This window comes from Eptesicus fuscus, chromosome 7 (assembly GCF_027574615.1).
Source record: "Eptesicus fuscus isolate TK198812 chromosome 7, DD_ASM_mEF_20220401, whole genome shotgun sequence".
Taxonomy (NCBI): domain Eukaryota; kingdom Metazoa; phylum Chordata; class Mammalia; order Chiroptera; family Vespertilionidae; genus Eptesicus; species Eptesicus fuscus.
Window position 1 is genome coordinate 71,356,097 of NC_072479.1, and position 19,885 is coordinate 71,375,981.

At 39.1% G+C, this 19,885-nt stretch overlaps 1 protein-coding gene across 1 annotated transcript in view; it reads left to right on the forward strand.

Annotated features, from left to right (window-relative positions):
• OVCH1 (ovochymase 1) overlaps positions 1–19,584 on the forward strand; it is a 53,653-nt gene extending 34,069 nt beyond the window's left edge. The window contains 6 exon segments of the mRNA XM_054718615.1: positions 119–409; positions 5,916–6,041; positions 7,671–7,806; positions 8,660–8,709; positions 8,712–8,798; positions 19,415–19,584. Coding sequence (XP_054574590.1) covers positions 119–409; positions 5,916–6,041; positions 7,671–7,806; positions 8,660–8,709; positions 8,712–8,798; positions 19,415–19,584 — 860 coding nt within the window.
• The last annotated feature ends 301 nt before the right edge of the window (positions 19,585–19,885 follow it).

The window sequence follows — 19,885 nt, forward strand, 5'->3', positions numbered from 1 at the left end:
GACAATCTCATTTCAAGCAAATAGGACACATCAAATGGGATGATCCTTTTTATCCAAGAACTTGTAACTGATTGTGACAAAGTTTTAATTTTCTTCTTGTAAACCTAAATTTCCCCAGTTTGTGATAGAGCCTCATTTTGCTTTGTTCAGGTTGGCCCCTGGTGTCTGTGTGCTCTGCACTGCACGCTGTTACTCTTCAGTGGAGCTAAAGAGCACAGAGGCTTTCTTTCAACTCCAAGATGTCCACTGGATTAGAAAGGAAGACCGGGATGTTCTTAGGTGCTCAGAGTTTCACCAAGCAGTACGGCAACATTTACGGGTGAGGTCCTGTCACTCCCCGAGCCTCGTTTGTGTCGAGATTCAGGCCGGACTATTTATGAAGAAAGCCACAGGGAGAGAAGGATGTCAGGTAACCCTTGCTGGAATTTGAACTTTGGGCTGAGGGGTCTTTTCTGTAGAAGCAGCTAATGATCAAGAGAGACTTTGACTTGGTAACAATAGCACCGAAATGTCTTTTTTTCCTAGACACACCTAATATTTTCAAAAATTGAACTTACAAAACAGGTATACTAAAGGTTGAGTGTGTGTGTTTGTATGTAAGTGTATTCACGAAAAAGACAAAACGGCCCAGCGTCTACAAACATACCAAAACTACACCAGCATGCCAGAAATGTGTACATGATAAAAAGGAGGAGATAAGATGGTTAAAATGGGGGGGGGGGGGAGGTAGGGGGACTAGCGCGTTATATTTTAAAATAAAGCAAAACTCATTAAAAGCATTTAAAATTTTAAAACACATTTAAAATTGCAGAATTAAAAAGATTGCTAATATTGTGCCAGCCATCATTTTATTTCATGTACAGGCAAACCTATTTTTGTTCAACAAAACAAACTTGCCACCTCCTGTTTGTAGAGGTGTAATGCAGGCTTTTTGTATTACCAAAAAGAAAGAGGAAAGTGAGGAGGTATGAGAAATAATCTGGCTTATGGGGAAAGCTGGAGTGAAAATAAGTTTGTGCATGTTATTTTGAGTATGTAAGCTACACACACATGTATGTGCTTGATTCAGGAGGATATGGAGACCAGGAAAATTGCTTTGAAAGTGGGATTATTTTCTTAGGATTACATTGGGGTGAGGGATCAAATCATTGACTGAAAAGGCACACACATTTGTTTAAGGGATATTTTTTTCAAAATATTAACTCCTTTAGACTTCAGAAAAAACTATGAACTAGCCTGTTCACTTTGCACATTTTTCCCTTCAATCAGATCACCTTTGCCAATTCCCTTGATTAACATTGCTCAAATAAAATCTAAATCCTAGCATACCTTCCCCCCCCCCCCCCCCCCCCCCCCCGCCCTCTCTCTTAGCTTCCCATGCTCCAGGCCCTTTCATTCTCATCTGAGGGCCCTTGTGCATCTACTTCTCCCAGTTCTTCCCTCACCTCCTTCAAGTCTTAACTAGAATGTCATACCATCTTAATGAGGCCTACTTTGATTCATAGAAATTAAATCACCTCCTGCCTGTGTACTTCTTAGTGTCCTTTCCTTAGCACTTCTTGTCTCTAACATATTTTTATTTTTTTTCCATGTCTGTGGTTTGTCTGTGTATTCACCTTTGAATGTGAGCTGCCTGTAGACTGAAATTTTTGTATCTGACACATAGATGGCATTAAATGAATGAATGAATGAATGAAAAATCACCTCAAAGCGGCCTTGTCAGTCTAAAGTAGCATCGTTTATTGCCTCTCCCACAATTAGTTTCTATCATATTGCGCTAGTTATTTCACTGTAGTCTTGGTCTCTATTTGAAATCATCTTCATTTTCATGACTAAAATGAAAGCTTCATGAGAGCAGAGATTTTGCTATTTTGTTCCCTTCTATATCTCTCCAAAGTAGACTAATCCTAAAGACTCAGAACATTTTTTGAATGTGTACTGGTAAATTGCTTTTCAAAAAGGCTAAATCTTTTGCTGCCATTAGCAATACATGGGAGCCTCTTCCACCATGCCCATAACCTAATATATCAATTTGATAGGCCCTTTTGTTTTTTATTTATATTTTTTATTGATTTCAGAAAGGAAGGGAGAGGGAGTGAGATAGAAACATCAATGATGAGAGAGAATCATTGATCAGCTGCCTCCCACACGCCCCACACTGGGGATAGAGCTCACAATCTGGGCATGTGCCCTGACCAGGAATTGAACCACGAGCTCCTGGTTCATAGGTCGATGCTCAATGAGCCACAATGGCCGGGTTCTTTTACTTTTAAAAAATCATTAATGGGAATACATATATTTTTCATATATTGCTTAGCTATTTGTATTTCTTATTTCTTGTCATTATCATCCATTTTTAACTATTATGTATATATGTAATATATCCATATATATTTATCACAATTTGCAAGTGCTTATTCATACAGTTGTAATTTGCCTTTAAATGTTATTATATGTTGATGTAAACATTTTATAATTTATTTGTTTAAATCTGTATGTATCTCTGATCTGTGACTTATCTCTTTGTTTTTATATTTAAAAATTAATTGATTCTTAGTTCAGAAAAAATTGTAATTAAAAAACTGTACTTCTTTAATCCTGCTGAAATGTATTATCTTATACTAGAGGCCTGGTGCACAAAATTTGTGCATGGGGTGGGGGTTCCCCAGCCTACACCCTTTCCAATCTAGGACCACTCGGGGGATGTCCAACTGCTGGGGATCAGACCTAAACCGGCAGTCGGACATCCTTCTTGCAATCTGGGACTGCTGGCTCCTAACCGCTCACCTGCCTGCCTAGCTGATCTCCCCGAACCACTCTGCCTGCCTGCCTGATCGCCCCTAACCCCTCTGCCTGCCTGATCGCCCCTAACCACTCTGCCTGCCTGCCTGATTATCCCTAACTGCTCTCCCTGCCGGCCTGATCGCCCCTAACAGCCTCTGCCTCGGCCCTGCCACCATGGCTTTGTTAGGAAGGACATCTGGAAGATGTACAGTCTATCTGGTCTAATTAGCATATTACCCTTTTATTAGTATAGATAGTAAAGTGATGCTATACCTATTTCTTTAAAATATAAGTTATTTTCTTCCCAATTTATATCACTATCTTTATTATACACTAGGTTCTCCTATAAAAGAAACATTTTCTGGGAAAACTTTCCCCTTTATTATAACCTATTGAAAAACATGCTTGACTTTGATGTGGACTAACTGGGAAGCCACTATAATTTTTCAACCTAGCATTTCTTTGATTTGAAATTACCAACTTGATCTCTGCAGAATTGTTCTGTCTCTTCAGATGATAGCTAGTAGAACTACAAGATTATAATGGAAACATTACCCCTTATTCAAGTTGGATAATATTTTTCTATACTGTAGAATGCTATCTTTTTCCCTATGGGAGTCAGCAATTCATTCAAGCGCTACATTCATCTTTGCTTGCTACAAATAAATATTTGCTCATTCTTCAAATAGTATTTCAACATAATTTACCCAAATGTGTTATGCCAACTAACTCTTGTATTTTCTTCTTGGATATATTCTCCTCCCTCTCTTCCTCTCTGTAAGTATTTGTGGAGTACCTAGTATGAGCCAGATTCAGAATCTTTGTGGTTGTAGGGATCCAGTAGTGAACAAAATGGACAGAAAACCTCCTTTATTTATTAAGCTTATATTCTAGTGGGGAGAGGACACATAATAAGAAAAATAAAATATATAATATATTAGGTGGACAAGTTGGGGGGACATGAAGTGGGAAGCGATAGAAGTAGTAACTGGGATTGTAGGAACCATGTAGTTATACATAGTATAAGCAGCAAATGTCTTGGTGAGTAGTTATCATTTAAATAAATGTTACAGAATGATGATGCATTATTCTTAATAGCAGATAAGTTTGATTCTAAGAAACACACAAGTTCTTTGCATATCTTCTTAATCAGCCCTTGAATTATGATTATAATTTTTCCTTCCATCTTTGAATTCAGTTTCTGAAATAAAAGCAATTAAAAAAGACTGACTATAGGGAAATAATAAATTTTCAGGTAGAAAAAGTTTTCCATTATGGATCTTTACGGTGAGATATTTTTAATAAGTAGGTTAATTTTCTAGGAGAAAAAAATGTTATGTCAACATAATTTTAAAGGTAAAATAATTTACTTCCTACTGTCTTTCAAGGAGCAATGTGACATGGGCTATGATGAGTATTGGATTCATGGACCCTGCCTCCCCAACCCACCAGTCTGTGACTTTGGATAAGTCACTTGAGTTCTGGAACCCAGTCTCCTTGTGTTGCAAAGTGGAATGAATTCCTACCTCATAGGTACACACTTATAACAACAGACAAATTAAGTCCCAGAGATCTAATAATGCACAGTAGAGTGAATATAGACAACAGTATTGTATTATAATCAGCAAACTTACTGAGGGACTAGGTCTTAATTATTCCTATTACAAAAAGAGAAGTAATTATGTGATGTGATAGAGGTGCTTATAGGGAGCAGCTATGGGGTCAAGCCTCACACTGACCTGTGGCAGGGCCACAAACAAGTCATAACTTGGAGGGCAGAGCCCTCCCAGCATAATTAAGCTTGACCTTATAGTCCTCCCTTGTTCCTACCTAGCTAATGGGCTGTGGAAGGTGCAGCAAGTGCTGCCAAAACAAGGTGAAACTCGCAAGAACATTGTAAACATGTTGACCACTTCCCTTGTTTTGCTTTGTGTGCTCTGACTACAAAATAAAGCTTCAGCTTGCAGAATGGGTCTCTCTGTGTCCTCATCCAGGCACAAGAGATCCACCTAGCCCCAGCTGTATTCTCTTGTCTGCCTTCTTTAATCCTTCACCACCCCTCCTCAGGTTCACCCCTGGCCGTGCTAAGCACAGTTCAGGTGCTAACTATTGCTACAACTGCAATAACATTACAATATATAAATATATCCAATAACATGTTGTATACCTTAAATTTACACCGTGTTGCATGTCATATAAACGGAGTGGCCAGATTATTATGACCACCTGACATTTGTAGGCAAATTAGCCGTACACTGCATCGTATGGGATATGGAAGCCGAAGGCCTGTTCGAACACCTTTGCTGTCTGCAGTTACCAAGGTAAAACGTCTCCAATTTGCACAGAAACACAAGGATTGGACAGTCGAGCATTGGAAAAAAAGTCATGTGGTCCGATGAATCACCTTTCCAGTGGCATCATGCAGATGGCAGAGTGAGAATTTCGTGGAAACAGCATGAAAGCATGCACTCCACATGCATGAGTACAACCTTTCAAGCTGGTGGGGGCAGTGCTATGGTTTGGGGCATGTTTTCCTGGCATGATTTGGGCCCTTTAATTCATGTGGAACAACGTCTGAATAGCACAACATACCTAAGTATCATTGCTGATCAAGTTCATCCTATCATATTGATGACATATCCCAATGGAGATGGCTTCTTCCAACAAGGCAATGCGCCATGCCACGGTGCTCGTATTGTGCAGGAGTGGATTCAAGAACATGAGGGAGACTTTACCTTGCTTAGGTGGCCCCACAATCACCAGATCTCAATCCAATTGAGCATTTGTGGGACTAAGTTAAAAGAGCCATCAGGCAGCTGGTTCCACAACCATCAGATCTCACAGAACTGGACAGTGCTATTCCATCAGGCATGATGTCAGATTCCTCACATCACCTTTCAACATCTCGTGGAGTCAATGCCAAGAAGAATCGCCGCCGTATTGAAGGCAAAAAGTGGCCCAATGAAGTACTGATGGGGTGGTCATAATAATCTGGCCAATCAGTGTATATTTCAATAAAAATAAATAATACATAAATATAAATAATTCCAGTGCCTAAAATAGGAAAACTGCTTAAAAAAAATCTTGAGTTCTTGTTTTTCACTAGATTTTATTTTATTTTTTTAATGTAGGTGAAGTATGTGCAAGAAGGCTTTACCCAATAATTTTCATGAGCCCTGAACCATTGGTGAGGATGACATTTTGTTCCCTTGTACAAGGTGCTTTTGGCATAAGTTATATTATCTTTAAAGTCCAAGGTACGTTTGGTCATTTTGTAAACTTATGAAGTTAAAACTCATTGTTTTTCTTTTTAGGAATATTCAAAACTTATACATTGTTTTGTAAGAAATTGTTTCTGTGGGAAATGAGTTTATGATTGCTCCAAAAGAGAAACTGCTCAGTGGATAACTTAATTGACTTGTAAATCATCCAGAATTGTGATTTCTAGACATAGCTAGAACACATTGGTTGCAAAATAACACTTTTGACTGTGATCGTGATTCTACACCACAGAGAGCCTTTTCTGCAGTGGTAATTCTTGTGGATCAGAAGGCCTGGGTTCGAAATCATGGCTGGCTGATTAGCTCTGGACAGGTTGTTACACTGTATCAGAGTTTTCTTTATAGTGATATCCTATATAATAAAAGCCTAATATGCTAAGTGCCTGATGGTCTGGTCATCTGTTCAGCCAATCAAAGCATAATATGCTAAGGCTGCTCAACTACTTGCTATGACATGCACTGTCCACCAGGGGGCAGACGCTCCAACCTGTAGGTTAGCTTGCTGCTGGAGTCTGGCTGATCAGGACTGAGCGAGACAAGCTGGACACACCCTGGAGCCCTCCGTGGTCCTTCCCTGGCTGGCCAACCTCCTGCATCCCTCCCTGGCCTCAGTCGTGCACCCGTGGGGTCCCTCGGCCTGGCCTGCTTCCTCTCCCAATCCAGGACCCCTCAGGGGATGTCGGAGAGCCAGTTTCAGCCTGCTCCCACAGGCCAGGCCGAGGGACCCCACTGGTGCACAGATTCATGCACCAGGCCTCTAGTTATAATAATAAAAGGTTAGAGTGAGTTTTGAAAACAAACTATATAAATATTAGATGCTATGCGATTCAGAGTTAACAGGTTGTTTTTTAGAACATGTAATTAGGAGGAATTTTGACTCTTTATGAGCATAGATAATTCAAAGCTTGTTTCTCTCCTTGGCACCAAAAAGCAGTGCGGATAATTTGGGGGAAAATGAGGTGAGTAATAAAGAAAAGTATGCATACCATCTGAAACTTTTCCCCCAAAGAACTATATTAACAGTATTAGAGGCCCAGTCCGGGATCCCTCGGGGATTGGGTCTAAGCTAGCAGTCAGACATCGCTCCCGCAGTCCGGGACCCCTTGTTCCTTACCGCCTGCCTGCAGCGGAGGTGGGAGAGGCTCCCACCACTGCCACTGCACTCTCCAGCCATGAGCTGGCTTCTGGCTGAGCAGCGCTTCCCCTGTGGGAGCACACTGACCACCAGGGGGCAGCTCCTGCATTGAGCATCTGCCCCCTGGTGGTCAGTGTGCATCATAGCAACTGGTTGTTCCACCATTCAGTCTATTTCCACATTACTCTTTTATTATATAGGTTTGCTTTCAGATAGAACTCTTCATGGAACCAGCATTATCTGCATTTATCCCACATAGACCCTGGGCTGTACCAAACATAATCCTGAGAGAGGAGCTGGTTTTCTGTATGTTTCAGGTAAAGACTTCTCAGTGACACTAACCACCTCCTGTTAACTTTTTTCTATAACAATTAGAAAAGAACACTGGCAGCTTTGATCTGAAAGGGCATATAGCAAAGCCTCTTTAAAATTGGTTTTATACTCATTCCCTTTTCTTTCTTTATTTCTAGGTCCAAAAGTCAGTAAAGTAACCAGACTTCGTCACAATTCAAACCAAGAGCATGTGGCCCCTTGTAATGATGTTATTCTGACCAAACCAGCAGGAATCATACAGATTCCAAGATATTTTCACAGAACCATTATGAGGTGAGACAAGAATATTTGTTTTGATGAAAGAAGTATGTGAATGATTACTTGACAGGTAGCAACACTTAGTGTTTGTCTAAAGTCTTATTTTTCACCTTGTCTCCTTAAAGGATAGACTTTTAGATAATCCCTGATCTGAGGCCTTTAATATGCAAAAGCTGATTGCAAGATTATCCCTGTTGATAAATTGTATTTTTTCAACAAAAGAGGTAATTTATCAGGCAAACTGGAAATTCAAATATCTATCGAAGAGTTTTAGGGATTAAAATAATGTGTGTAGAATCTTCTGGCACTTAGTAAGTACTCAGTAATTGTTTCTAAAAATTGCCACGATGGAAATAGAACTTTCCTGGAATTAAACAACAGATAAATTTAAAGGATAAGTGAGTCCTCTTACCCCCAACCCTTTGCCCATTAAAAAATTAATAATAAAAATAATAATAAAGTACACATGTAAAAACTTAAAGGGAAAAATTAAAAGTGAAGATTTATATAATGTCAATCCTAACTAAATTTATATGATTTGGTGGAGTTTGGAGAAAATTTAGGCAAGAGTAAGACCTTGACTCTTACAGATTGGCAGTCAGAATTTTGAGTACCTTACATGACTCACCAACCATTTCCCATGATTGGTGAATTTACTTAAGCCTTTTGACTCATTAAGTATTAGAGAATATTTTTTCATTGTTGTAAATTAAAGTAGAAATCTTTCTCTCACTCAAGCACAAAGGAGTAGATATAAAAACGAAGGCATGCTAAGTTAATAACAGTGATGCATTAAATTCTAAACAAAGTAAATAACAGTATATGCTGTTTAGAAATCATTTCTGATATTCTTCCATCTGTGCCATAGTTGTCACTGGAGGTTATTAGCCCCTTTAAATCACATCATTTGCCTAGATATTACAACTTCCAGATGAAGCCAACACCCTTGGCCTGTCAGGGTCACCTATGGGTTTATGAAGGATTTGGATTAGGCAAAAAATTAGTAGGTAATTAATCTCCCAGGAGAAACTGTGTTTTATTTATTTATTTTCTTTTATGAAATACCAGTGGTCCGGTGCACGAAATTCATGCACATTAAAAGGGGATTAATTAGAGGAAATATTTTAATATTGCTATTTGCCCTTTCTCTATAATAGAAGTGTCAAAGATGAAAGAAAATTAGTAAAATGTATATGAAAATCTTCCTCTTGTCAGAGTCTTAGGTACACCATGGGTCCCCGCCCACCCATGTGTGCCTCAAAATTGCATGAGACCCAGACCCAGCTGCCCCACACCATTGGGCTAGATCCAGACCCAGCCGGTCCCACCCTTGTCAAGCCCCGCCGAGTGGGGGGGCGCAGCCTCAGGTCCCCTGGCCCAACGCCGGGGTGGGGGGCACAGCCTGAGGACCCCCAGCCTGGGCCAGGGCAGGGGGTGCACCTTGAGGTTCCCAATCAAGCCCTGCTGGGTGGGGGACATGGCCTGAAATCCCCTGTCAAACCCTGCCAGGGGGTGTGTGGCCTGAGGTCCCCCATCAAGGCCCACCAGGCCGGGGGTGCAGCCTTAGGTCCCCCATCAAGCCCCACTGGGAGGAGAGCACAGCCTCAAGTCCCCCGTCAAGCCCAGCTGGTGGGGAGGCATGACCTGAGGTCCCTCAGCCCAGGGTGAGGGGAGCAGCCTGAGGTCCCCAGGCCCAGCAGTGGTGGGGGAGGGCCGCACCTTGAGGTCCCCCGTCAAGCCCCACCAGGCGGGGGGCATGGCCTCATGTCCCCCGGCCTGGCACTGGGTGTGTGGCCTCAGGTACCCTGGCCTGGTGCCGGGGAAGGGGATGCGGCCTGAGGTCCCCCAGCCTGGTGCTGGGGTGGGGGGAGCATGCTGAGGTCCCCCGGTCCAACACCAGGGCAGGGCACGCACCTTGAGGTCCCCTGTCAATCCCCACCAGGCGAGGGTTTGCAGCCTCAGGTCCCCAGGCTTGGCACCAGGGCGGGGGGCACAGCCTGAGGTCCCCCATCAAGCCCTGCTGGGTTGGGGGCATGGCCTGAGGTCTCCCAGCCTGGCGCTAGGGCGAGGGTTGTGACTTGAGGTCCCCAGTCAAGCCCGACAAGGGCGGGGGTGGGGGGAAGCGCAGCCTCAGGTCCCTGCTGATGTTCATTAAGGCTCATTACAGGAACTCAGCCTCCACTGTGGGTGCAGTCATCTTGTGTTATGGAAACCCTGCCTCCACTGTGGGCGCCACCATCTTTGTGGCAGAGTGACAGTCAATTTGCATATTCCCTCTTTATTATATAGGATTGTTTTATATTCAGTGTCTGATATAAATTCATCTCTTATATGATATTGAAAAACCTTACTGTTACTATATTTTTTTAGATTTATAATTGAGATTAATCAAATACTCTCTCAAATTAAGTTGCAAACAAAACCCAACCATATGCTGCTTACTTGGGTCATACTTAGATTAAATTTGCCCAGAAATACCAAAAAAAAAAGGATGAATAAAGCAGTTTTAGACAATGGTAACACAAGAACATTGAGACTATAATATCAATTAGGCAAAACAATATAGGAAAAGACATTAAATGGAAACAGGGTTTAGGCTGGCTGACCAACAGTAACCGATGTGGTGGGATCTGATGGTCCTGGGTTCAAATCTCAGTTCTACCACACAGTAGTTCAGTGACAGGTGCACTATAAACTCCCAGTTTACGTAGTCAACAATATGCATGCCTACTGAAATAAGGCGACTGCCCAGAGGGAGAGAAGATACAGCATTTCACTGGCCTTTGACTTTCTAAAAATGAAAAACATCCCAGGGTCATGCCAGAGTTGATAAATCAGCCAATTGTTAAACCACTGTTGTTTTTTTCTTTGGACTTACACGTTACCATCCCAGAAATAGGCACAATGACAAGCTTTGTGTTTCTACTTAAGGAAATGTCAATAAACACAGAGCTTCCTGGTTTCTGAGCCAATTTTGCATCAAAAGCTTCATAGCTTCTTGTGAGAAGAATGCAGGATCTGAGCCCAGTACCATTGGAAACTAACTGTGCTTCCTCCTTTCTTGCCTTACAGAATACCTGTCACTTATATTGCCTCATAGGGTGGTTTGGAGACTTTAATGAGGCCTGTTAATTAATACAAAAGAAAACAAGCTTCTTCTGTGTTTGAATTAAAAAGATACATTCCCCTTTCTATTCTTTAATTGTGCTGCTTGGAAGAAAATATTAGACTGTTTTTCCCCATATTGCCTTTCCATGGGTAGGGTGTCTTAGTGTACACAGTTTGGAAGAACAAAGAAATACAGAAAAACGGGGAAATAGTACATTAGCTATATTAGTTATCTATATATATATAAAAGCCTAAGTGACCATTACAACTGGTCGACTAAATGACTGGTCAACTGGTTGCTATGATGACACACTGACCACCAGGGGGCAGACACTCAATGCAGGAGCTACCCCCTGGTGGTCAGTGCACTCCCACAGCCAACCTTCCATGGCTGGCTAACCTTCCACGGTCCTTCCCCTCAGTCGGCCCCAATCAGCCCCCATCACCGGCCAGACCAAGGGACCCCACCTGTGCCCGAATTTGTGCACCAGGCCTCTAGTAATGTATAATGTTAATGAACTACACACCTATTCATCTTTACTTAGAATTAGTTCTTAAAACATATATACTACTTCCTGTCTCTGCCTCCAAAAGTTTTAATGACTCAATTTCAATTTTTGCAAATAAGGTTTACAAACTCTAGGCGCTAACTTAATGCTTGAGGTCAGTAGATTATTCAATGAATATTTAGCATGACCAAGTATTATGATTTATTCCTAGAATGCAAGGATAGTTTTTTAATATTGAAAAATATATTATGCATCATATAACTAGGTCATATTAAGAAATCTAGATATACAGGAAACCAAGATGGTGGCATAGGTAAACAACTAAACTTGCCGCCTCGCACAACAACTTCAAAACTACAACTAAAAGACAAAATGGACATCATCCAGAACCACAGGAATATTGGCTGAGTGGAAATTCCACAACAAGAAGGAAAGAGAAAAGCACACTGAGACTCAGAGGAGGTGCGGAAGGCAGAGGTATGGAGGCGCGAGCGCGGAGAAGGCTGGCAACTGAGTACGCAGCTGGCTTTTTCAAGCTGGAGGGAGACACAAGCTCCCGACTGCTCTGAACTCCGGTTCCGGGCAAGACTCTGGGAACCCAGATTCATACGGGGAGAAACTGGACTGTCTAGTAGCGGGCGGAACTCAAGGGTGTCTTTCTCTCAGAGGTGCTTGCAGCGATTACCTCAGGACACTGAGACCCAGGGGCCTCTTATGGCAGGGCTGACAGGAAGCCATTGCTGTTTGCTCCACCCTGAGACTCCACCCCACCCAAGCTGTGTGCAGAGGCTTTTGCATATGAATGGCCTGGTCCCTTGAATTCTAAACTTACCTATCAAACTGCAGCTGAGTCAGAGAGACCCAGAACATCCAAAAGAAGGCTCAAGGCCCCACAGCAGCTTGCATTGCTTCACAGCTGGGCCTCATCTGGGCACCTCCAAAACCCAAACAAAGAAGAGGAATCTGCAGATCTCTCTGTAGCTCCTGCTGGGTGGCCTCAGGCAGAGGCTAAATTAGCACCTCCTTGGAGATCCAAGAGCCAGTGTACCCAGGGGTCAGAGTAGGACCATCCTACAACTCCTCAGATCCATAAGGGACACACTCAGTGAGCAGACTCAGTGAGCACCAAAACCTCACTGAAGCAAGTCTTGCCTCATAAGGGTGTCTCCAGCACAAAAGTTCTCCCATCATAGAAACAGCTGATCCTCACAGCCAATTGGCCTGGAGGTCAATTCCTCCCAGTGATACCAACAACAATCAAGGCTTAACTACAACAAGACTGTGCACACAGCCCACAAAGGGTTGCACCAAGAGTGTCCACCTCAGGTAACTGGGGAGGCTGAGCCACTGGGACCTATAGGACACCTAGCACACAAGCCACTCTATCAACTCAGGGAAGCAGCCAAAATGCAGAGACAGAGAAATAGGTCACAAATGAAAGAAATGGAGGAAAGCAAACAACTGGATATAGAGTTCAAAACCACGGTTATAAGGTTTTACAAGAATTTTCTAGAAAAGGCCGATAAATTTAGTGAGACCCTCAAGGATATGAAAAAGGACCAACTAGAAATTAAGCATAAACTGACTGAAATAAAAAATAATATACAGAGATCCAACAGCAGACTAGAGGATCACAAGAATCAAGTCAAAGATTTGAAATACAAAGAAGCAAAAAACACCCAACTGGAAAAGCAAAAAGCAAAAAGAATCCAAAAATATGAAGATAGTGTAAGGAGCCTCTGGGACAACTTCAAGTGTACCAACATCTGAATTATTGGGGTGCCAGAAGAAGAGAGAGAGCAAGATACTGAAAACCTATTTGAAGAAATAATGACAGAAAACTTCCCCTACCTGGTGAAAGAAATAGACTTACACGTCCAGGAAGCACACAGAACCCCAAACAAAAGGAATCCAAAGAGGACCACACCAAGACACATCATAATTAAAATGCCAAGAGCAAAAGACAAAGAGAGAAACTTACAAGCAGGAAGAGAAAAACAGTTACCTACAAGGGAGCACCCATACGACTGTCAGCTGATTTCTCAACAGAAACTATGCAGGCCAGATGGGAGTGGCAAGAAATATTCAAAGTGATGAATAGCAAGAACCTACAACCAAGATTACTCTACCCAGCAAAGCTATCATTCAGAATTGAACGTCAGATAAAGAGCTTCACAGATAAGAAAAAGCTAAAGGAGTTCATCACCGCCAAACCAGTATTATATGAAATGCTGAAAGGTATTTAAGAAGAGGAAGAAGAAGAAAAAGGTAAAGATAAAAATTATGAACAGCAAATACATATCTATCAACAAGTGAATCTAAAAATCAAGTGAATAAAAAATCTGATGAACAGAACAATCTGGTTAATATAATAGAATCAGGGGCATAGAAAGGGAGTGGACTGACAATCCTCAGGGGGAAAGGGGTGTGGGGGATGCAGGAAGAGACTGGACAAAAATCATACACCTATGGATGAGGACAGTGCGGGGGAGGTAAGGGCAGAGGGTGGGGTGGGGTGGGAACCAGGTGGAGGGGAGCTATGGGGGTGAAAAAAGAGGAACAACTGTAATAATCGGAACAATAAAGATTAAAAAAAAAAGAAATCTAGATATAAATTAATTATATAGCAATTATATCTTTAAAACCATGCCAGTAAAAATTAGTTAACATATAATGGAAAAGACATTTCCATTATAGTTAACAACAAAAACCATAAAGCTAGGAATAACCATAAAATAATATATGAGACTTATCATCAAATGTAAAACTTTATACACAGACACATATACAAACCCACACTTAGACACGTACACACAAACAGATCTGAATAGCGAAAAGTATTACATTCTAATACTGGAAGACCAAATAAACATTACTTCATCCCAAATTAATTTAAAAGTATAATATATTTCCCAATATAATTCTAATGGGACCTTTTTTTCAGAGAGTAAGGAAGAACTTGATAAGTCTAAAGTTTTTCCTTAAAATAAATACACGAGCTGAAAATGCTTTGGGGGGAAAAAGACCAGGTGATGAAGCAAATTATCAGATATTTTAAAACAATGATAATTAAAACAGAGTAGTGCTAGCACAAGAAGAGACACATATAAGTGGACCAGAAGTGAAATCAGAAATACAGGCATTTTTATGATAAAGTTGACATTACAATTCAGAGAGGAAAATAAACTTTATTCTTCATCATATCATAGAATAGCTGATTAAAGAGTTAAACATTTTTCTTAAGCCATTAAAAGTAGAAAAAATAGGTAATTATTTTAACTATAGATGGAAAAGGACCTTCTCATATAAAACAAATGAAAGAAAATGGAAAATTATCAATAAATTTCTATATAATTAAAACATTTTCTGCTCTAACCAAAACAAAATCTAAAAAACAAATAAATGAGATTATCAACAAGTCTGGGAAAGGGTTAAGATAATTAACATAGAGAATGTTTAAATCTGTATTAGAAAAGCTCAAATCTGTAAAAATAAATTTATAGGTCCAATATCTTTGACTCGGCCTTGATTAAATTTCAAGTTAAAAGCAGTCTCCAAAGCTTTTGACTTTTGTTCATTTCCTAGAGAATGACAAACTATTGACCCAAGTGATTTTGAGAACAAAAAGCACTGGGTTAACCATTAGCCTCTTTTAATAGATAAGAAGAGTTAGTGAATGTTTGCATATCAGTTACTATACAATCTAAATTAAATCTCTTCTTATTTTGTGTCTTGTCACAATGAAATTAATCCTCTGGCCATCTGTTTAATGAAAAGGACAGTTTTCCTATAATAGCAAAACATCTTAATAGTTCTTTATTGACTCGAAACCTTGAAACTATGAATGTTATAGCATACTACCTTTGTTAGATGTTTGTTTCAGAAAATACCATGTTTGATCAAAGTTGAAATGGTTTATCATAGAAAGCAGATTTAAATCATCAACCTTATGATATCCATGACTATGACTTTTGTAATGGACCACTACTTGACTCAGCAAGTATAAAGCAACATTTATTTTTTTAACTAAGAGGATCTCTAATGTAAGTTAAAAAAAAAAAATAAGTACAACAAATAAGAGTTTAACCAATTAATTTTGAAATACAACTCTGAATCACTATTTTTGTAGATAATACCCTAATAGAAAAATGAGTAAGTAACCTACATGAGCAATTTATAGACAAATAAACACATATGAGAAAAAAAATATTTAACCTTGTTAAACAGGACTGAGAAAAAATTTTACATAGTAAGTTGCCAAAAAATATTTTAAAGTGATTAGACTTATTAAATAAAATGAAGTGTGGCTGGCATTTTTATGTTATCGTTGAAGTATAGTATGGGAGTACACTTTCTGGAGGGAGATATAGAAATTTTTCAAAAGTTAACTGTTTATTCAGTGTTTCTATTTTTAGCCATACTTATTAAAAATATACATTATATATGTGTAAAGACATTTATGTACAAGATATTTGTTTAGCTAGTGTTACTTATAATGGCCAAAAAATTAATTTAAATGGGAAATTGGTTAAGAAAAGTATAGTTAATCCACAGGATAAAATGTTATTCAGGCACTAAATAAAATATTTTCACATAATGTTTTTATGAAACTGGAAAACCCTACATGTAATATTGAATGAGACCAGGATGAAAAACTACATAGTACAATTAAAAATTTTAAGTGCTACATAAAGGCCTAAAGGAAAACACACCAATATGTTTAAGTGGATAATGCTGGAGTGCAAGATTATGAGTAATTATTTTTGAAATTATCTAAATTTTCTCTAGTGAATGAACATTCTGATCTTAAAACTATAAGAAGCAAGAGAAGATGAAAAATTGTTTTGTTCTAGTTGAATTAGCTCTGTGAGAAAGAACTTCATGGCTACTAGCAGTCCACCTGATAAGATCGAGAACAATCCCTGTAGGAGTTCCAACTCCATCAACTTCTGAAGGGTGCTTTATGTCCTGGGGCAATGGGAGGGTGCACCGTTGCTAATTAGTTCTAGGCTTCTGAGTCTCAGGAGACCTCTAAAAATGACTTCCTAAAAAGTTTCATTTAGATGAGCTAGTGGTTTTGACTTTCATGCTAGTTACTGCAACTTGCCTCTTATTCAATTGGTATGCTGCAAATAAATGAACGTTGTACCAGTATACAGCGAAGGCTCAAATACACTCCCTATAGATGATTATTTTACTTAAGTTTGGTGACAAAATTAATTTTTTGTTGTTCCCTGAGGAACTAGCTAGACCATGTCACCTTTTCTAACAATAAGTAGCTTAAAAAATATCTACTAAGGTTAGTCCAGACATTATATGAACTGGGTACTGTGTCCTAATTGGTTTAGAACCTCTTAGAACTGCTTAGATTCAGGAATCTGGAACTTATCACTCTCTATTTTAATTGGGTTTTATTCTGCTTACTTTTCCCATTCTTGTATTGTTAGGAATAAATATGGCATAAATTTGTAATTTCAAAAATAGGATTTTATTTTCTCTTATTTTGCTCAATAACCTTAGCCTTGATGAGTGGTAAGAATTTTTTTTGGCTAGGAAATTTATGTGATGGAGATTCACCTTCACTAAAATCTCATGGTCCTCTTATCGTTGATTTTCACATACAATGTCAGTATGGCCATGGAAGAATTTTCTTTGAGATATTCTTTTCATATTTCTGGTAAATATATTGCCTTTTTAAATTTGTTTATATGTTTGTTTTATTGTGCTTTCTTCGGAAGACTATGTTACCAAATAAACAGATTGGAATTCTCTGTTTCATTTGTCAGATTTAGGGGGGAAGACAAAATAATATTTAAGGTTGTGATTTTTGTACTCTGTGGAGGCCTCAAGCTAAATCTCTTTAAAAGTAAGATTGGTTGGATTATTTTATTTTTTCATATAGCACCTAAAAATTGTGTCCATTTTTTCTGGGTACTTGGAATATTATAACAATACTAGAGGCCCGTTGCATGAAGATTCGTGCAATAGGCCTTCCTTCCCCTGGCTTCCGGCACAGGTTTTCCTCTGGCACCCGGGACCCAGGCCTTCGCTCAGGCTGGAGCAGACAAGCCAAGCCTCTTCAGTCTTCAGTCTTCAGTTTTCAGTCTTCAGTCTTCAGTCTTCGCTCCATGCCTAGCTTTGCAAATTAACCCATCTTTGTTGGGTTAATTTGCATGCTTACTCCTGATTGGCTGGTGGGCATCATGGAGGTATGGTCAATTTGCATATTTCTCTTTTATTAGTGTAGATATACATATTAGTGTAGATGTACATATAGCATAGAAAAATGCCTGGCAAGATTTACATTAAATTAGGAGTATTGGTTACTTATAGGCCAGAACTACAGGAGACTTTTTATTTTCTTCTTTGAAGTCTGTATTTTTGAAATTTTCTATGATGTGCCTGTATCACTTATAATCAGAAGAATCGCCGAAACTGGTTTGGCTCAGTGGATAGAGCGTCAGCCTGCGGACTCAAGGGTCCCAGGTTCGATTCCGGTCAAGGGCATGTACCTTGGTTGCGGGCACATCCCCAGTAGGGGGTGTGCAAGAGGCAGCTGATCAATGTTTCTCTCTCATTGATGTTTCTAACTCTCTATCCCTCTCTCTTCCTCTCTGTAAAAAGTCAATTAAAAAAATATAATCAGAAGAATAAAAATATAAAATGTTTGCTTGGATGTATTGACCATGAATATTTTCTTATTCTAGATTTCATGAGAGGAAAAGTTAAATTTAATGATAGAGATAAGATAATAAAGGAGGTAAGGAATCCAATTAGCTTGGCTTTGGTTACATAATATGGTGGAAATAGAATCAGGAATATCCTTGTTGCTGAACACTCCTTATTAAAAAGAGTACTCTGACTTCTGTCAATAACTTCCAGGTATTTGTGGCCTGATTTTAGTTGCCTTATAGTGAAATATGGACTTGTATGAATTGTCTTAGTGTTAAACTTTGGAGTGATGACACCCAGGGTAGATTAGGGAGAAAAAGGAGGTAGCACCTTACCCAATTAATGGATAAGAAGCTCATCTGTTTTGTTCATGGGACTCCTCCTAGCTATTTTAAGTCTATTTATTGACATTCTTGGCATATATTTTATGTATTTTGGATTATGTATGTATTTCTCTCTGCCTCTCTGTCTCTCTCTTTTTTCCTTGACCTTTGCATAGTGAAACTAAAGAGCTACAATTATTGATTAAATAAATCAATTTTGGATGGCATTAATTTTAGGTTGGATAATACCTAGAACATTTGGAGTAGGCCCAAAATGTGATTGAATTCCTCAATTCTCTTTTCTGGTATAGTAGTGCCATGGCTCTTATGAAATTTAATATCCTGGTTTCAACTACCTGAAAGTGACCCAGATTTTTCTACCTAATAAATATATATAATTTGAATTACACATGCTGTCAAGCTGAATTTTAGGTGCATAGAATTTGCTTGTAGATTTAGTTTAACCAAATACTCAAATCTACTTCTCAACCTGCTTTTCTTGTTCTTTACTCACATTTTTTGATATTGAAATTATTTCTTACTGAATTCATGGGAAAATAAAATATTATTGTGGTATTTGCAAATCTAGGGAAGTCCTAAAAGTCTTAGGACAAACCTGTTGAATGTCAATTGTGACTTCACTCATCTCTAGACTGAAGATAATAAAATCTAGTTCTCATGATTGTGAATATTAAATGAAATTGTATATTACATATGAGCAACAAAACTACATTGAAATGTAGAAGTTAGTGATTTAGTGGTTTACAGTTTGTGAGTTAAAGTCAAAGAACTTTATTCAGTCTGTCTTTTTAGGGGGGTATAAGTTTTTCAAAACAAAAGTAATTTAAACTTATAAGGAACTTTAGAAACAAAGGAACAATGAAAGAAATTAATAAAAGTACTCTATAGTTGAAGTTTTAATGACCCACTTGTAGACATTAAAGCTAGATTTAAGAAGTAACTCAGCTTTTTTATTACTGTATTAAATATTCTTTTTTCTTTTCCCTTAAGGATGTCCAGTATTGGATTTGGTTCCTGTTGGTTCTGTTATAATCACATATCCAAATTATCCTAATACTTATCCAAACATGCTGAACTGCACTTGGACTTTGTTTTCCATATCAGGAAATAAAATTAAGGCAGTGATTAAAGATGAAAACAGAAGAATCTTGGAACTGTGAATGGGATTACTTCAATATTTAGGATGGACCAGATCAGCAATCAAGATTACTTGGTAAATTGATATTTCTTAAATGGCCTATGTTAAATGGCACTAAGTATTTATATAATGCATATATGTGGAAAATATGACCTACAATTACCTTGGGAACAATATCATTTGTTGTCAGTGATTTGCCATCAGATCCTTAATCAGAATCCCAGAGCACAATGAGCTGAGCATGAGACCACACACACAGGATCTTCACCTTTAAAACCAGCTCTTCTTGATTTAAGTCCAGTGATTTTTATCTCCCTTTACCA